At 43.9% G+C, this 20,118-nt stretch overlaps 1 protein-coding gene across 1 annotated transcript; it reads left to right on the top strand.

Annotated features, from left to right (window-relative positions):
* Positions 1-3,697: 3,697 nt before the first annotated feature.
* CNGA4 (cyclic nucleotide gated channel subunit alpha 4) lies at positions 3,698-8,949 on the top strand. The gene is made up of 6 exons (XM_053562374.1): positions 3,698-3,876; positions 4,023-4,124; positions 4,326-4,432; positions 4,685-5,330; positions 6,072-6,421; positions 8,419-8,949. Exons 1-6 carry the CDS (start codon positions 3,815-3,817, stop codon positions 8,877-8,879), a joined length of 1,728 nt encoding a protein of 575 aa, XP_053418349.1. The 5' UTR covers positions 3,698-3,814; the 3' UTR covers positions 8,880-8,949.
* Positions 8,950-20,118: the final 11,169 nt, after the last annotated feature.

The following is a 20,118-nucleotide window of genomic DNA, read 5'->3' as shown; positions in this document are numbered from 1 at the left end:
GATTGGAGATGACTTCCAGAAAGAGTCGAGTCTTGGAATACAAGCAAAAATATATATATAAGATCAACTAAGGTAGAGAAATGGAAGTTTCTGTTAGATACGGTCTGTAGTTTAAAATGTATCAATGTTGAATACGTTTTTGTTTTTGATTTTCAAATTTTAATTTTTTTATTTCAAATTAACATGAGGATACAAAGTATTAGGTTACAATATTTGCGTTTGTTAGGTGAGGTCGTTGTTGTAGTTGTGTCCCACCCCCCAAGGAAGTGTGCCCATTAATTGGATGCACACTGATCTGCCTCCCTCCTCCGCCATTCCTCCTTCCTCCCTCCCTTCACCCTCCTCTCCCCTCACCTCAATTTGAATTGAATTGAATTTTTTTGTTGTGTGGGCATTGAATACCTGTTTTTGATCACTGTACTATGAAAACTCTTCTGTATTATTTTCACAACTTTTCTGTAAGCCTAAAATTGGTTCAAAATAAAGTTTTGTTTTGTTTTGTGTAGAGACAGTCTCACTTTGTCACCTTAGGTAGGGTGTCATGGCGTCACACTGCTCACAGTAACCTCCATCTCCTGGGCTTAAGCGATTCTCTTGCCTCAGCCTCCCGAGTAGCTGGGACCACAGGCGCCCGCCACAACGCCCGGCTATTTTTTTGTTGCAATTTGTCCGGGGCGGGTTTGAACCCGCCACCCTTGGTATACGGAGCCGGTGTCCTACCAACTGAGCCACAGGCACCGCCCAATAAAAAGTATTTTTAAAAAAGAAAAAGAAATGGAAGATTCAGCCCAAAGGAACAACACAAGGAAGAATGAACAACATGGAAGGCTGTTCTGGGAAGTGCATAAGTACAATGTATCTGAAGCCTATGGAACATGCAGAGAAAACATTAAGGGATGAGGCTGAAGACAAAAACAGATGTCAGGTATGGGAGAGCTTTGTAAACCATGTTAAGGAATTTAGATTTTCTCCTTGGGATGATAGAGAGCTGTAAAGAATTTTGTACATGGCCAGACTGACAGTGAGGAGGCCTTTGCAAAAGACCAAATAAGAATTGACAAGGGCCAAACAGGAGTAGTAAAAGTGCAAAGTAGACATATGGGCATTAGATGTGAGTCACTAGTGCTTGATAATTGAGTATGAAAGGAATATAAGGGGAAGGATTAAAAACTGATTCTTAACTTATAAACATTCAAAAGTAGGCACAACTAAACTACGGCATTAGAAATCAGCACAGTGATTATTCCTGGAAAAGCATTGACTGGAAGCGGGCAGAGAGGAGTTCCTGAGGCACTGGTAAGTTTTTTGATCTGAGTGCTGGTTTCATGGATATGTTGATTTTGTGAAAATTTATCAAGGTATATACTTGGGAAGCGTGCATCTTTCTATGTTTGTTTGTTCTTGTTATGCTGTGTAGCGAGCCACTTCAAACTTAGTGTCACAAAACAGGAGCCATTTTTTAAGCTCATGGATTCTGAAAATTCATAGAAGACATAGCAGGAATGGTTTGTCTGTATTAGCCATGAGGCCTCATCTAGGAAGTGTGAACACCTGAAAGTGACTTGAGGTTGATGGCTGGAACTATCCGGAGGCTTCTTCAGTCACATGTCCAATATCTGAGCTGGGACAACTCAAAGGACAAACTCAACCAGGAGCTGTCAAAGGGAGCTTCTTATAATGAGGGGGCTAGGTTTTAAGAGGGAACATCCCAAGAGGGAGCTACCAGTAGCCTTACAAGTCACACAACATCACTTCTGCTGTACTATATGGGTTGAAACGGTCACAAAGTAGCAGTGTCAAAGAATTGTGACCATTTTTTAAAAGCTGCCATAATGTTATACAATAACTATAATAAATACTAGTTCTAGGTTTTGGCTGAAAGGACAGAGATGGGAATTATAGAGGGAAAAGTAGGTAGGGTAATATAATGAACTCAGTTATAGACCCAATGAGTTGAAGGTGATTGTGGGATATCCAAGTGGAGATATTCAGTGAGCATTTAGAAATGCAGATAACTGCAGCTCAGGGAACGTTCTTGGGTTCCATTAGATGGGAATGGAAGTCTTCTGGGTGACAGAGATCAACCAACAAGAGTTAGGAGGGTGGAAAAAGAGGAAAGCCTAGAAGAAAATCCCTTCAAACATTGCATAGAAGGGATGGGCAAGAAGAGACTAAAAAGAAATAAACAAAAGACAAAAAATTATTGAATTATAAATGATTTTATTTATTTTGTTGCATTATTTTGAATATTGTCTTTTCTTTTGAATAAAGATATAATACTTATTAAAAAAGAAATTATGGCATCATAAAAGCCATGATAAAATAAAATTTTTAGAAAAAATTAATTGGATACTGCAGATCTTTCTTCCAAAAAACTATCCAAACACAAATCCAATCCTGTAATTTAATTGTATAAAACACTTCACTGATTCTCCATTGCCTTTGGGTAAAATCCAAGCTTTAGAACATGATTGACAAAACTCTTCCTGAGCTGGCCTCTGTCTATCATTTAGCCTCTTTTCTCACCACTACCCCCTTACTGCCTCTAAAATAAGCCAAACGATTTTCCCCTGGGGTGGGGGGGATCAAACCCTAGTGATCCACATTCTAGTATCACCCATTGTTTTTGATATCTCTGTGCCTTTGCATACTCTGTGCACTCTGCCTCTAATGCTCTTTACCTTCCCATCTCTATACCTATCTCTTATTCATCCTACAAAACCCAGGCTCAGTTGGGAACCCTTCCTATGTACTGCAATAGCCCTCTGTGTATTCACCTAACAGAGTATTCATCAGTACCCTGGCAACAACTGCCACTATGTAATTACCTGCTGTGTAATTACTTGTCTACCTATTTCCCATGCCAGAGTGTGAGCTTCTAGAAGTCAGGAAGTATGTCTCATTCACCTTTAACCCTCATTACTTAGCACAATAATGACCTGGCATATAATGGGTGCTCTGATTTTGACTCATTGACTGAGAAAGATGATAGTAGAGAAAGGTACATCAGGTTGAGTGAAAATTTATAAGGTTTTTATTTGTTTGGGTATGGGAGATATTAAAGCATATTCACAGAAAGATAAAAGTTGAAAAAGGTTGAGGATCCATAAAACACATAGACTACTTGGTGGTATCAGACACTAGGGGTAACAGAAAGGGATGAGGTCAAAAGCATCATGGGATGGCTCCATCACACCAGCCCGCAGAAAGGAGGGAAGGCAGATGTGGATGAACATAAGGGTATAGAGATAAGGATATAAACAATGAAAACAGAGCTTATATCTAATGTGAAAAGCATCTCTTTCCCTAGAGACTACATTAGCAACTGACACAGATGAGCCATTCATTAAATAGTTGTTAAATAAATAAATAATGAGGCCCAAGCAGAGAACTCATACAAAGTAAAGAGATTGTCTGAGCCTACACTAAAATTCAGGCTCCCCTGACCTAGAAGATCCATATGTATCTCAGTTTGTGGTCCAGCAAGGGGAAGAGGAAGGCAGAAACAAGGTCCAGGCTTCTCTCTGAGACTTGCACCTCCTCACCTTCTCCAGGGACCTCATTAGAGGTGTTTAGCTAGGTAGGTGTAAAGTCAGGCCTTGCGAGAGTACCACAGCTACACTGTCTCCGCCCCTTCACAAGCTGCTGGCCTTGACTGTGTTGCTAAGAGCAAGAGCATCAAAGAGAGAGAAGTTACAGCTGGAGCCCAGGGACAGCTCTTTCAGGCTATTAGGCACTAGCCTCCACCTTCCAAAGCCACCTACAGGCCAAGAGGCCCTGGATATCTCACATCCCAGCACCAGGCCACAGAACCATGAGTCAGGACAGCAAAGTGAAGACAACAGAATCCAGCCCACCTGCACCGTCCAAGGCCAGGTGAGAAGTCATCGTCCCTTGGGTTGGATCTATCCACCTCACTCCAAGAGGAATGAAGCAATCATTCTTCTTGGTACCCTCAGTCACAACAGCAGCATGGAATGTTTGGTGAGTAAATAAAGCAAGACCTCTCTCCTTATTCACAGGAAGTGGCTACCTGTCCTGGACCCATCTGGGGATTACTACTACTGGTGGCTGAATACTATGGTCTTCCCTGTAATGTATAACCTCATCATTGTCGTGTGCAGGTTTGGCTGGGGCACTGAAGGGCCTTAAGCCCAAAAGAGGGCCAAATAGTGAGGCAGAGGAGAGGGGCCAACCCTTGGTGGCACTCAAAGATGGGGCGGTGCCCTTGGGAGGGCCCAAGGCAGAGTGCTGAGGGGTTTGGGGAGACCGTCTCACACACAGGGAGTAACCCCAAGCCAATCGCTACTGTCCTCGCCCTGCAGGGCCTGCTTTCCCGACTTACAGCATGGTTATCTGGTGGCCTGGATGGTGCTGGACTACACTAGTGACTTGCTATACCTACTGGACATCCTTGTGCGCTTCCACACAGGTCAGTGCTTTCCTAGGACTAACCCTTTGCTCCATGTTCCCTTCCCAAAGAAAGCCTCTTAGTAACAAAAAAGAGTCCCCCTCCACGATAGCACTTTCACGTGCCTCTGTGCTTACAGCTTCTCTGTGCTTACCCCAGAAACCCTGGAGCAGGGTTATGCCTGACTTCACCATGTCCCTGTGACCATGTCCCTGTCCTTCCCACCCTCAACCAAGGTTGACCCCCCACCTGTCCCTCTGTCCCTATCCCTAGGATTCTTGGAACAGGGCATCCTGGTGGTGGACAAGAGTAGGATCTCCCGACGCTATGTCAGCACCTGGAGCTTCTTGTTGGACTTGGCTTCCCTGGTGCCCACCGACGTAGCCTACCTGCGGCTGGGCCTGCACACACCCACGCTGAGGCTGAACCGCTTTCTCCGTGCACCCCGCCTCTTTGAGGCCTTTGACCGCACAGAGACCCGCACAGCTTACCCAAACGCCTTTCGCATCGCCAAGCTGATGCTTTACATTTTTGTCGTTATCCATTGGAACAGCTGCCTGTACTTTGCGCTGTCCCGGTATCTCGGCTTCGGGCGTGATGTGTGGGTGTACCCAGACCCCGCGCAGCCCGGCTTTGAGCGCCTTCGGCGCCAGTACCTCTACAGCTTTTACTTCTCCACTCTGATCCTGACTACAGTGGGTGACACGCCGCCACCGGCCCGGGAAGAGGAATATCTCTTCATGGTGGGTGACTTCCTGCTGGCAGTCATGGGTTTCGCCACCATCATGGGCAGCATGAGCTCCGTCATCTATAACATGAACACTGCTGATGCGGCTTTCTACCCAGATCACGCTCTGGTGAAGAAGTATATGAAGCTGCATCATGTCAACCGCCGGCTGGAGCGGCGAGTTATTGACTGGTGAGAATGCTGGGGTTCCAGACCAAGAACAGGGAGAGGTGTACACAGGAGAGCCTAAGGGAGGTGACTGGGTTCATATTGCTTGTGGGCTAGGCAATGCAATATAAACATAGCATTCCTTGGTCGGACACGGAAAAGAAGGCCCTCAACTAAGGGAGTAGGGACATGAGAAAGGAGCTTCTGCACAAGGATAACCTGGAAACTAGAGAGTGAGAACTGCCTTTGCCTAGTAGGGCCTGCAAGGCTCTGGAGGAAGTGGGTGGGGAAAGGCATTACCACCCTGCCCCCAGGAAATGGCCTTGTAACAAGATGGTTGACCATGTGTGATGGTGATCCATACTGTGGACTGCTCAAAAGGAAGTTTTGTAAAGTTGGGGAACCAGAACAGAGGGTCTTTAGAGAAGATTGGAGCTTGGTGACTGAAATAGCTGTCAGTGGTGGTTGTACAAGAAGACATCACAGATTGGTGAGTGGGGTAGGAGGTAAAGGATATCTTGTTCATAAGATAGAATGAATGTGGTAGAAGTCATGTGGTAGAAGCTTCTGTGCCTGGGTAAGGTAGAAGAGGTCAAACTTGTCTGTGACCAGGAAAGGAGATTAGCCCACTCTCAGGTACTTCCATGCTCCCTGTGAGATCTCAGTATGGTTGGGCTCTTGGCTGAAGCTGAGCTAAGCCCTGTTGGAAGGTGGTAAAGGGAGGCATGCAGGGAACTAAAAGAAATGCACTGCACTTATACCCAGGTACCAGCACCTGCAGATCAACAAGAAGATGACCAATGAGGTAGCCATCTTACAGCACTTGCCTGAGCGGCTGCGGGCTGAAGTGGCTGTGTCTGTACACCTGTCTACTCTGAGCCGGGTGCAGATCTTCCAGAACTGTGAGGCCAGCCTTCTGGAGGAGCTGGTGCTGAAGCTGCAGCCGCAGACCTACTCACCAGGAGAATATGTATGTCGCAAGGGGGACATTGGCAGAGAGATGTACATCATCCGTGAGGGTCAGTTGGCTGTGGTGGCAGATGATGGTGTCACACAGTATGCTGTGCTTGGTGCAGGACTCTACTTTGGGGAGATCAGCATCATCAACATCAAAGGTGAGCACCCCAGTGCTTGTTCCCAGGACAGGGCTGGGAAGGAGGATGGGAACAGCAGAACCCAATGTTGGGACCAGATGGTACTTCAGGGCCTACACAGTAAGGAAACCTCGCCCTTACCTGAGTCACTAGATGGCTAAGGAGAGAAGTAGGACATGGAGAATCTGTTTCCTGGGAAGAAGCTGGGCCAAGGTCAGTAAGCAGGGTGGGTCTTAGAAGAAAAAATAGATATGCTCTGTGGGTGTTGACCCAAGGCACCAACAGACAAGTGGAAAGTGACAGATAATTATGATAGCTAATATTTATTATATGCTTACTACATGCCCTGTTCTAAGTGCTTCACATGTATCAACCCATTCGATTCTCACAGCACCTCCATAAGGTAGATACTGTTTTTATTCCCATTTTAAAGATAAGGAAATCAAACTCAAAGAGGTTTGGTAATTTACCCAAGGTTACACAGGTACACACAGTTGGAATTAGTAGAAGGAACAAATCTCTGACAGCCAAATAGAATGGTAGAAGAGAAGAAATTCCCATTTTCTCACCATCAACTCTGGGCCAGGCAATGTACTGTACACTGGCTCATTTTTTCCCCCTTTTCTCAGCCTTATGCAGTAAGAGTTGCTATGCCTAATTATAGGTAAAGAAACTGAAGCCATAGAAAAAGGAAAGCCTAGAAAGGGGGTGAGTGCACTGTCCCTGACTAAGGCCAGATGTGTTTTAGTCCTGCTCTCTCAGCCTGAGGGTTCCATCCTCAGAGTTCTAAAGGTTTCACATCTGTCCACCAAGTTCCACATCCTGTCTGTGGTTGGTTCTGTCTGCTTGATTTGGAAAAGTTACTTTCCTATTTAGATGACAATTTTCTCACCTATCCTATGAAGATGATATTAAAAACCCAAAGAGTTATTTGTAAGAGTAAAGGAACTGTATGGGCAAGATATCCGGTAGTACAATGCCTGGCACATAGCAAGTGTTCAGCAAATGGTAGCTCCTGTTCCCTTTTCTAAGAGCCTTCCAGCTCTGAGATTTTGTAGCATTAGGCCTAACCTGTCTTCCCACCCCCACAAACATCTTTCTAAGAGGTGAAGGATACCATATAACTTTCTCTTTTTTTTGCAGTTTTTGGCCAGGGCTGGGTTTTCAGGCATATGGGGCCGGCGCCCTACTCCGTTGAGCCACAGGTGCCACCCGATACCATATAACTTTCATGCTTAATATAATTAAAGTTCCACTGCCCTCAGAATAAGGTTTGCACTCATTGCCATGGCTTACAGGACCCAGAATGACCTGACTCTTTCCTCTCCCATTCTCCTCACACCCTGCATTTCAGCCTCTCTGAACTGCTTACCATTTACTCCTTCCACCCGAATCTCCTCTACCTCTAGCTCTCTATTCATTCTCCTCCCTCTGGCTAAATTGCACTCCCTTACCACTCCCCCTCTTCCCTTAGTTACTTCCTACTCTGTGCAGGCATCTCTTCCTCTAGGCTTCCCTAAATTACCTGTCTTACAGCTTGGGAGGGGCTCTTTGTCTGTATTTCCACAATAACCTGATGGATATGTCAACAGTGTAATAGCCGTACTTTATGTAACCACAGTAGAACCCCTGTAGTTGACCATCTCCCTACACTGACCATCTCAGGTTGACATAGTTTTCATAAACTGGGCATGTACCACATATCTTCAATGGAAGTTCCTTATGTTGACCACCTCCATATGTTAATTAATTTGTCCCTTGGGTGGTCAACTTACAGAGGTTCTTCTGTATTCTATTACATGTTTATCTCCTCTAGACTGTGAATTCTTTGAGGCAGGTCAATGATATCCATTCAACACAGGTACTGGTCCCTGCTATATTACTGAATAAAATAATTAATGTGGCAAAAAGAAGAGACTCAAAAGCCCCAAAATGCAGTTCGGGCTCTTGATTCAAGAGTGAAATGTCACCACCCTGCCATGCTGTTAACCATCCTCTTATCTCCCCATGGGCCACAGGGAACATGTCTGGCAACCGCCGCACAGCCAACATCAAAAGCTTGGGTTATTCCGACCTGTTCTGCCTGAGCAAGGAGGACCTGCGGGAGGTGCTGAGTGAATATCCACAAGCCCAGACTGTCATGGAAGAGAAGGGACGTGAGATTCTGCTCAAAATGAACAAGTTGGATGTGAATGCTGAGGCAGCTGAGATCGCCCTACAGGAGGCCACAGAGTCCCGCCTGCGAGGCTTAGACCAGCAGCTTGATGATCTACAGACCAAGTTTGCTCGCCTTCTGGCTGAGCTGGAGTCCAGTGCACTTAAGATTGCTTACCGCATCGAACGACTGGAGTGGCAGACTCGAGAGTGGCCAATGCCTGAGGACCTGGCTGAGGCTGATGATGAGGGTGACTCTGGGGAGGGAACTTCCAAGGATAGAGAAGGCAGGGCTAGCCAGGAAGGACCCCCACGTCCAGAGTGACTGCATTCTCATCCCCAGGATTCCCATCTCTGAGTGAAGCAAGATTTATAGAAAATCCTGCCTGCAGAAATTCTGCCATTCTGTCTGCTAGGTCACAAAGATGAGAGTAAATTGATCTATAGATGCCCAGCTCAAGGTATAGGAGTATAGCACATATTCATCCTCCACTTACCAGTACACATACATATACAGTTGTACATACTGACCTCAAGACTATGCATTCCATCTGAAATGCTCTGAAGTTTCCATTCTGAGAGTATACATGCTTTCCCACAAGCACAGATATGTTTTATACCTCCTAAACACACAAATGCTGACAGTCATATACTGATAGACACATATACCTCTCCATGGGTGTACACACACTTGTGAAAACACAAAGGTACACTCTCAGCCCTCTAGGTCCAAGGTCTCTTTTGAATGACCCCCATATGAGTGATTCACAAGTATACTGTGTAAGTTGCACTTCAATAAAATATTTTCCTCCTCCCTGAGCATTTATAGGGCCAGAAAAAAAAGGCAAAGCCAGTGGTGGGCCAGGATGAATTCTGTCAGAATTCTGAGCCACAGAGGAGAGGGGCCTGTGTAGTAGCTAGTGGATTAGATTCAAATTGGTTGGGGTTGCCAAAGAATAGAGAATCAATACTAACTAAGGCAAAGCAGGTTTCTGCATCATATTGCTCTGAGCATGATATATTTACTTTATACACACTGGCCATTGCATCCTACAGCAGAGTGTATGTTCTCAACTTTGTGAGCTCTGAGAAACTTGATCTAGTTTAGTGAGCCAGAACAGATACCTCTGTGTCCTTTTCTTCCCCCTGGCCCAGGCCTGGAGGCTGGGGCTGGTACTGCCCTGCATTCAGGGCTGATTCCAAGGGGAGAATAGCACCCAAGACCACTCATCTGGTCCAGTTCCATCATGCCAGTTATTGGAACTGGGTTTTGTGCTGGCAGAAATCCAGCCTTCATTCTTTATATGGTATTCCAAAATATAGAGGAAAGAGTAGAGACTAGGTAGAGTAAAATATCAGGGTCAGAGACAATTAGAGATGAGTGTCTCAAGAATTTTAAAGTAGTTGCACATTGCAAGGGTACATGTGCAATTTACTAGGTGTAGAATATAAATGTCTTAACACAATAACTAAGAAAATGCCGTGAAGGCTATGTTAACCAGTTTGATGAAAACATTTCAAATTGTATATAAAACCAGAACATTGTACCCCATGGTTGCATTAATGTACACAGCTATGATTTAACTTAAAAAAAACTTTTTTAAAGAATTTAAAGTAACTTTGGTGTACATGGAAGGGAGGGCTGCATGTTTAGGGCAGAGGAAGTATTGTAGAGTCCATGGGGAGGAGTCTGATGTCTTCTCTGAATCAGATTCACCCGGGGTCACCATTTCAGCTCCTCTGGGGCCTCGCATATCTTCAGGTCTGAGTTGTGCCAGGTGGTGTTTTGAAATGTACTCAAGATTTAACTGTGGGTGTATGTTAATTGTGAAAAGTTTCTACCCTCAGAAGAAGCTATAAAGGCCTTAAACTTTAAGTCATTTTAAAATATGTAGTTATTTTATAATATCTTCCTCACAAAATACAAGATCCATAAAGGCTGGCACTTTATCTGTCTTGTTCATCTCTATGTCCCCAGGGCCGAAACTGCGCCTCGCATATAGGAGGTACCCAAATATATATTTGTTAACCAAAGAAAGAGAGTTGAACCAGACAGTGACCAGATATTGGAGGAAAATGTATGTCAGTTTCTCAAGATGATTTTCTACTATTTCTGCCCTCAAATCACATTGAATTAGAATGGGTGGGTCTGCTGTGAAGGCCTTTTTGGTGGTATCTGATGGATTTAGGGAGCTCAGAATAAGCTTTTTGTTGACACACTAAACACGCACACCTAGTTTAGCTCTCCTTCGTCCCGCAGGACCAACAGCCTCACCTACTTCTCTCCTTAGATCACGACCCTCAGAATACCTCAGCGTGGCTGAGACTTGAAATGTACACCCTGCTCTGTGTTCCCAGTTAGCTACTCCCTCACAGAAACCTCTTTGCCCCACCACACCCTTTTTTTCTTAGGGTTTGGCTGCTATCCCCAGGGAAGGATCTGTCCGAGTGAAGGATCTCCTAGCCCTTCTACTCTAGTAGCCCTTGTCTAGAGCACAAATAGGGGATAAATAGCTACCTAGCATCTTCTGGATGCAAAAATGGCTCCAGCAGGACTACATCCTCAAGCAGTGCACCCTAGGGATGGGCAGCCTTGAACAAGGAACACACCAACATAACCAACATAGTCTGAAAACCAGAGGCCTGTCCCCAGAGGTTCTATCCAACACAAAATCCCCAGAGACTTTTGCAAGACTCTAAATTGGGGGAAAGAGAGTGGAAATAAACATACAAAATGTAATTAAATCTCCCATGAAGTAACTATTTAAAATCTGAAATGAGAATTATCTGATTTAGAGAATCAAGGAAATTTCTAGTTTTTTACACACAACTATAGAGTCATTGATAACATATTTCTATACATACGTTATTTCATTTGGTTTTTATAACAGTGTTAGGAAAGTCAAATTATCATCTTGCTCATTTTTTCACATCAGGAAACTGAAGCCTATAGAGCACCTAAAAATAGTAGGTTCGATTTATTGAGAAGTTACTTTTGTCTGAGCCTGGGCTAAGTGATGTCTCAATTAATCCTTACAATTATGTGAGAAAGGTACCATTATCATTATCCCATTTTGAAATGAGAAAACCAGGGCTCTGGGAGTAGATAACTTGCCAAATATCACAGGGCTCCTAAGTCACATGGAACAAAACCCAGGTCTGTCATATTGTTTCTTTTAGGGAGATAAGGAAAGAAACTACATTGGCTTGAAGCTAAGGCCAGGCAAGCTCTTTCCTTTCTTGAGAATGACCATCATGGGCAGTAACTATGGTAACTGGGGGAGAAGGAGCCAGTTGTGCAGGCAAAGCTTGTGAATCACCCTCAAGGCTGCTTTTAGGCAAAGACAAGGCTCTGCCCTGCTCTGGAGAAGAAGTGCTAATTCCTGCCCCAGGGTTTGAGCACACAACAGTGAGAGGAGGGCAGAGGTTTGAGAGCCAGTGCTAGAGTTGTACAGGGTCTTCAGAAATGTTCAAGGTTACTCCTGCTCAGAGCCCAGATGTTTCTAGCTTAGCTCTCCTTCCTCCCATAGGATCTAGGGCCTCACCCACTTCTCCCCTTGGATCATGACCCTCAGGATACATTAGCCTGGCTGAGACTTGAGAAGTACATGCTGCTCAGTGTTCCCAGTTAGCTACTCCCCCACAGAAACTTCTGCACCCCACTCCACCCTTTTCTTTCTTAGGGTTTGGCTGCTAGCCCCAGAAGACAGATGGAAATAAAGTATCAAGCTTGGGAGGAAATCAGATTCCTAGGGAGTGGGGCCATTCACCCAAGGAAAGATCTAGTACAAGCAGTAAGAGACAGGATCAGGAGGCCAGGGGGGTGGGTTCTAGTTTGAGGCGGAAGCTGGTGTTTGGCTTGAGGTGAGGATCAGAGATGGAAGATCAAGCTGAGTCAGAGCTGAGGAGACTGTCAGACTCTTGGAAGATGTCAATTCTTTAATAATAAATAGTAGCTATGACTATTACTCCTGTCCTGCTAGCAGCTAGCTGTTGTGTCTTTGAGGGCCCTGGGGCACACTGTCCTGCCCTGCCTTATCTCAAGTTGTTGGCTGAGCCTCTAGACGGTGCAAACAATGCCAGGTTTTGCCAGCAGAGAGCGCAAGACACTTCTCTCCCCACCTTCTTGCTCCCTCCCAGGCCTCAGGATTGCAAGTCCTGGAAAAACTGGGAGAACTTCTCAGGCAGAAACAGAATCATAGGGACAGGAAACAACATCGGTGAATCGTGATCTCAACTGATCCGTGAAAGCTCTTGTTGAGATTTTCTCACAAGCGCTAAAATACATCAGTAGTGATGCTGAGAGACATTATTGAAGAAGACATAACAAACCACAGCCTAAGGCAACCCTGCTGCAGGCAGCACCACTGAATGGCAGGGGACATTCAGGACTGCCCTCTGCATAGACTGAAAGTGCTTTTCACGTCCAGAACGCATGGACCCAGAAGCCCTGGGGCCCTCTCTATATCTGTGGTTGCCTTCCCAGTTTTACTGCCTTGGCCTGTTATCCTCAGTTTTTCCTTTCACTAGCAGGTCACACAGGGCCTCAGACGCTACTAACTTGGATGCATTCATTGAAGCCTTCTCTCCAAATGGTCTTCTTCGGCTTCTCTAATCATGGAGTAAGGCCCTGACCTGGGAGGTCCAGGCCCCTTGTAGCCCACCTGTGAGGGCATATGGCGAAAGCCAGATACAACCATCTAGCCAGAGTCACCCTGGCTGTGTGTCTCTGCTCTCCCCCAGCATAAGCCCCAGAAACCCAGAACGCAAATCCTTGCTGTGGTTTCTTTCCTCTACCCAACTTCCCTCCCTGCTCTGGCTCTAGCTCATCTGCCTTCTCAGCCAGCTCCCTCTGTTTAATTATCCCAAAAGGGCTGCCTGTGTGGGCAGAGAATGTGTGGGCAGGAGCTCAGTACAGAAGCATATCTGCACATCACAGAAACGCAAAGAAGGCCTTGAAAGATGTTCGAGAAGGTAGCCTAATCAGGCACAGAGGGAAGGGCTGAGCAAATGGGGAAAAGGTTGAGCTGAACACCCAAGGACCAAACTATGGCTGGTTTTTCTCCTAGCACTGGATCCCAACTGCCCGTGTGTGCCTGGGTCCTGGAGTCAGAGCCCGTAACATGACCCTCACACTATGTGTGTGAACACTGAGTCCACAAAAGTGCTAATAGTTTGTGGACCTGTAAGCTACCTAGAATAAGGAGGACCTTACAAAGCAGGTTATTTGGCTGCATATTAGGCACTATATTCTGCTCTCTGTAGGTTTTTCCCTGAATATTTACAGGTGTTATTTAAATGTTCCCATCTTATCTCAATTGTGATATAGAATATTGAAAGAAGAATCACGTACCCTCACTTTGGCTAATGGGGCAGTGGCATGAGTGACTGAAACTTCCCAAAGGGGAAGGTAAATTGTTCTAGCTATAAATGCCAAACTAGGTGGTCCAGAATCATCCTCCAAGAAACAAAACAAAACACAACAAAAAACAAAGAAAAAACAACCTTGGCAGGTCAAGGCTTGAGTTAAAGACAGCTTCCCTCAGGACTGAGCCTGGCCCTACTGCAGAACATCTTGTATTTGCTTTCTTGACCACTTAGTTTTCTGACTTGCTCTTAGGCAAGGGTCCAGGTCTTTCTCCTATGGCTGCCCATATTGATTTTGTAGTTCCCTCCTTGCTCTGATCTAAAGCCACCCTATTTCCTGGCCCCGAGCAATCCCATTCTCCCCAAAACACTGGCTTCTTTCTGATTTTGAGAAATGAGCTTCTACCCTTTTAGTACTGTATTTTCATCTTCTTCCTCCCTCCCCTGCTCATAGTATCCTCTCCTCTTCACTGTACCTATTACTTAGGTTTTTTCCTCTTTACAAACCATCTTCTTAAAAACTATCTGCACCTGCCGTCTCCCAGTCCTCACCTGCCATCACCCATCTGCATGGAGGGGAGAATATGAGCAAGATAGAAAGACAATGAATAATGCAGCATGCACAAAGAAGCTATAAGCAATTCAAGGTTCCTGAAGCCAAGTATGGTCATCCACCTGGAGCCAGTGTCTGTGTATGAAAGTAAAGAAAAGATAGAAAATAATGAAAGTAGTGTGGAAAGTACTTTGAGAAACAGTTGGAGAAAGGGACATGTATTAGTCAGCTTAGGTTTCCATAATAAAATATCACAGACTGGGTGGTTTAAACAATTTTCTTACAGTTCTGGAGGCTAGAATTCCCAGATTGAAGTACCAGCAGATTCAGTTCTGGGGAGGGCTCCCTTCCTGGTTTGCAGACAGCTGCCTTCTCACTGCATGGTCTACGCACAGCAGCAGTGGGACAAGGGGGATATGTCTATTGTTTCTTCCTCTTCTTATGTGGACACCAGTCCTATCCAACTACAGCCCTATTCTTATAACCTTATTTAACCTCAGTTGCCCTCTTAAAGGCCCTATCTCCAGTCATAAGGGCAGGAGCCACAAAAGTAAAAGGACAACTTTAAGACATATAATTGCGGTGGTGCCTGTAGCTCAAGTGGCTAAGGGGCCACCCACATACACCAGAGCTGGCAGATTCAAATCTGGCACGGGCCTGCCAACCAAAGACAACTACAACCAAAAGAAAAAAAAAAAAATAGCCAGGCATCGTGGTGGGTGCCTGTAGTCCCAGCTACTCGGGAGGCTGAGGCAAAAGAATCACTTGGAGGTTGCTGTGAGCTGTGACGCTACGGTACTCTATCCTGAGTTTAATACTCTGTCTCCCCCCCCCCAATAAAACCATATAATTGTAAGAATTACTATGAGAAGTACAGGATATTACAGGAGCACACAGGAGAGACACCTAATCCAGGTTTGTGAGATTGAGGAAAGCCTCTCAGAGTTTTGTTCTCTGTAAATGCTTTTCTAACATCAGCAAACTCTTACGTTTTCAACTTCTTTGAACATTCTCTCAACTCCTAGGTTAACTAAAATAGCAGTCCTGTAAGGATAGTACATTCTCTGCAGAAAGGGGTTGCTTCTCATCCTCTCACAAACCATGTCCCAGTGTTAGGGTCCTGCATTCCCTGATGCCTCCTTTTCACTCTCAGTAGAGACAGGGCTATTTGATTCATACAAATTTACTATACTACCCTCTTCCTTTTCTCACTGCCAACCACTACCGACTTTCTGGTGCCTACCTATTACTCACATTAGGCTTTGTCACTTTAGCTATAGTTCTCTCTTCTCTGTGTCCAGCTGAGAATTAATGACCCATTATTTCACCCTCATCCCTTTATTTTTCCATTCCATCTATCTGGTAAAATCCCAGCTTTGGGTGAACTGAACTATCAAATTTTTTATGCTTGTATCTAACCAGCGGAGCTCTGCTGAGGAAATTGATACCACTAGAAAGACATGGTCATCAATACTCGAATGGGTCCTCCATACTTTCCTATTATCTTATGACATTCCTAAGGTCTCCACTTTCCTTCTCCCAGTATATACAGTTTAGTTAAACCATTCTTGACTCCTAAAATTCTAATATATCTCTCTCTCCACTCACTGATAACCATATCTTTAATTTATAGAGAAAATAAAAGCTATCTGACAGCAGTTCCCCACCAAATCTACAAATCTACTGTCTTACGATGAAAAATAGGTTGCTATGACAATAGAGAAAAAAATTATAGCAATGTATGATTGTAGCTTCTTTCTTTTTCATACAGCAGTACCCGGGATGGCAAAATGGGTTAATAGTGTATAGGAGACCCAGACTCCTTTTGTCTTGTCACTCTGCCATCCCTAGTCTGTTGCCTTCATTGTGTGATCAAAGGTGGCTTATTCTCACATCCACATTCAGCTTACACAAAGGAACAATGCAGAAGAAAAGGTCCATTTCTCTTTTTGAAGACTTTGTTCTAGAATGTGTACATATCACCTTCACCCACAGTCACTGTTCTAGTTATAGTGCATTTTTGTATTTAACTACAAAAAGAGTCAAGGCTTGGAGCCCGTAGCTCAGTGAGTAGGATGCTGGCCACACACACTGAGGCTGGAGGGTTCGAGCCTGGCCTGGGCCTGCTAAACAACAATGACAACTGCAACAAAAAAATAACCAGGCATTGTGGCGGGCACCTGTAGTCCCAGGTACTCAGAAGGCTGAGGCAAGAGAATCACTTAAGCCCCAAGAGTTTGAGGTTACTGTGAGCTGTGACACTACGGCACTCTATCAAGGGCATAGTTTTAATGAAACTCTGTCTCAAAAAGAAAAGTGAGGAAATATAGCTGTTACCCAGTTAACCATAACTTAATTTCACCTGTAATCATCCTCTTCTATGAATTTTTTTTCACAATTTAGTATCTACTCATATCAAAAACTTGAGCCCTCCACTTCTGCTCTGGATTCCCATATCCTTTTTATCATTTAACATAAAGCCTCCATGCCTTCTCAGGATCTTTGCATTATTACTATGTCTCTCTCCTCTATCTTCAGTCTTTTCTATATATTGGAGTCATTTCACCTGCCCTAAAAAATGTTCTTGTTTCCTCATGCTTAGAAAAAAAACACCATTCCACATCCTCTTCTAATTCTTCTCTTACCTTTCCTTAATAACTACCCTTCTTAAAGACTTACCTGAACCATTCACTCAACTTCTTCCCATCACATTCAGTTTTCAGTACACCTACCCTGTTTTCTGCCTCATCAACTTCACCAAAATGGTTCTTTCTAAGGTTGCCAAGGACCTCCAGGTTGCTAAATTCAGAGCACATTTCTCAGTCTTCATTTTTCTTATCCAGGAACAGCATTTGAATGAGTTCAATGCTCTCTTCCTGAATCTCTTCTACTTTAACATTTATGATGCTTTCCTCCCTCATTTTCCTCCTTTCTCTCTGCTCTTTCTTGATCTCTTTTGCAGGCTTCTCTTTCTTTATCTAGGCTTTAAATAATGGCCTTCTCCAAATCTGACCTGTTCCTATATTTCTTATTATCTGACACAACCTCACTGATTCTGTGCTTTGCATTAATTCTTATCCATACCATCTGTATATTCAGTTTCCTACAGGAATTTCTACTTATATGGATGTCTAATAGGCATCTGAAACTTAACATGTCCAAAACAGAACAGATTTGCTGGTGGGAGTTTCTCTCTGTTAGTTACTATTTTCTTATGAAGATGGAGGCTAGATTAATTATTGAGAGTGAAGGATGGTGTGTGTGTGCATGTGTGTGTGTGTGTGGTGTGTGTGAAGGAGATGAAATTAGAGATTTTATGAGTCAAGAAAATTTGAAAACAATATTGTGTAAAATGGAAGAAATAAGGTAATCAGAGAAATTTATATTTCACTTGTTCTGGGAAGAAGCATAATATTGGAAATTCTAATTTCCAAAATCCCTGACTTGAATTCTGGCTCTTTAACCTAGTAGTTTTGTGGCTTTGAGCAAGTTACTTAAACCCTCTCTGAGCTACAGTTTTTTAGTGACCAATAATATTGGAGCTAACTTTATAGTTTGTTGTAATTAAAGCTAATGTGCCTGGATCATTAGTAGGTGATCATCAGTTTCTGTTACCAGAAACCTTACTCATTTTTATCCCATCTTCCTCTCTCACTCTCAATATGCAAATGATCTCTATATTCTGTCTCTCTGCCTCCTAAATAGCTTTTGGATTCATCTTCTCCACTACCTCTATAACTTTAGTTTAAAACACTGTTATCTCTTAAGTGAATAACGGTCATGGACTCCAAATTGGTTCCGCTTTTTAAGTTGTTCTTCACACTAGCTGCTACTGCAATCTTTCTAAATCTTTCTAAATTTTAACAGATTTCCAATGCTTTCGCTTCTTTTTGTATGGCTTGCAAGGGTCTTCACTTTCTGCCTCCTGAGATAGGAGGTGCATTATTTTGCTATTGTTGCTATAACAAATTACTATAAATTTAATATCTTAAAACAACAAACATTTATTAGCTCTCAGATCTGTTAGCCCAAAGTCTACACAGTGTGGCTGGGTTCTCTGCTCAGGATATCACAAAGTTAAAGTCAAGGTGTCAGCCAAACTGAATTCTCTTATAGAGACTTGGAGGAGAGTGCTTGAAGTATTCTTTTACTGGGTATTAGCTGGGAACTTCTCTCAACTGGAGGGTATTTCTGGGCATTTGCACAGTTCCCTCCTCCATCCTCAAGCCAGTGACAGTCACCAAGATCCCTTGCATTTTCAAGCCATCAACAGTGTATTGAATACTTCTCAATCTTCAAATAGCTCTGATTTCCTCTTCTGCTGCCATACAGAGGAAACTTGTAATTTGGAAAGAACTAGTCAGATTATATCTTGAAATTGAGGTCAACTCATTAGTAACATTATTCCACCTGCAAAATCCCTTTGTCATATAACGTAATCATGGAAGTAGCATCTCATCATATTCACAGGTCTACTCACACTTAAGAGAAAATTATACAAGGGTAAGAATTATTGGGGGGCATCTTTTAATTCTGCCTATCTCAGGAGAGGATGCCAGGGAAAACATCCCTAAGTCGAGATCAGATGGATAAGAGTTAATTAAGTAAAGAAGGAGAGGAGAAACTTCCAGAGAACGTGTGCAAAGGCCATGTAACTAGACGATTCATAGCAAAGGAAAAAAGGGGGGGGGTGTTAAAGAAAGGCCAGTGAATCTACAGTGGAAAGAATAAGAACTATAGTGACTTGAAATATGATAGCTAGAGAGGTCAGTAGGAGTCAGGCCATGTGGGTTTTATAGATCTGTTAAAAGGTCTTCTTCATCCCAAAGCAAATGTCAGAATAGTAGCACAATCAGATTCATATTCTGAAGATATCACTTTGGCTCTAAGGTGGAGATGGATGTAAGGAGGCATCAGTAAAATGTGGTGGCCCACTTAGGAGGCTAGGAGAAGAGTGCAAGAGTAAGGTAATGTCAGTGGATAAACAAGCGGACTGATTCAAGGAACACTCAGTAACTAAAATCAACAGGACTTCTTGATTGACTGGATACAGGAGTGATGTAGTTATGTTCCCCAGGAAGCAGACTCTAAAACAAAGATTACTGTGGAGGATGTTTATTAAGGAGTGCTCTTGGAGTCAACACCTGTGCAAAAGAGGAGATGAATTGGATTGGGTAAGGGAAAGCTGAGCAGTGACTCGGTTCCAACAAAGACCTTAGTCAACCCCATGAAGAACTCTGGGGTTGTGAACATCTTTCAGAGTTATCCTCCATTAGGGTGAGGGGACTAAACCTTTATAACTCTGTGCTGATCAGTCATTGGATGCAGGAAGTCCAGAAAGGGAACACTACCTTGAATGAGCTGGCTTTCTTCTGCTCAGGCAGCTCCTGAAGGGGGTTGACAGTTGAAGGCCATCTTTCAGCAGTACTCTCAGAGGCAGGAGAATAAATCCTTCATTTTTGAAAAAGAGAGTCTGGGCTTTGTGTCACAGCCTTCACCACAGGGGTGAAAGAGCATAAGAGAACAAGGAATCGAGGATGATCCCTACATTTCTGAGGTGTGTGTCTTGGTTGGATGCCCCCAGTGACCATAATCTGCAATCAATGGCTTACTTGGGAAAATCCCCACCACAGTGGACGGTGCT

This window comes from Nycticebus coucang, chromosome 14 (genome assembly GCF_027406575.1).
Source record: "Nycticebus coucang isolate mNycCou1 chromosome 14, mNycCou1.pri, whole genome shotgun sequence".
NCBI classification, from domain to species: Eukaryota; Metazoa; Chordata; class Mammalia; order Primates; family Lorisidae; genus Nycticebus; species Nycticebus coucang.
Note: the sequence above shows the minus strand (reverse complement) of the source record. Positions and strands in the feature narration are given on the sequence as shown.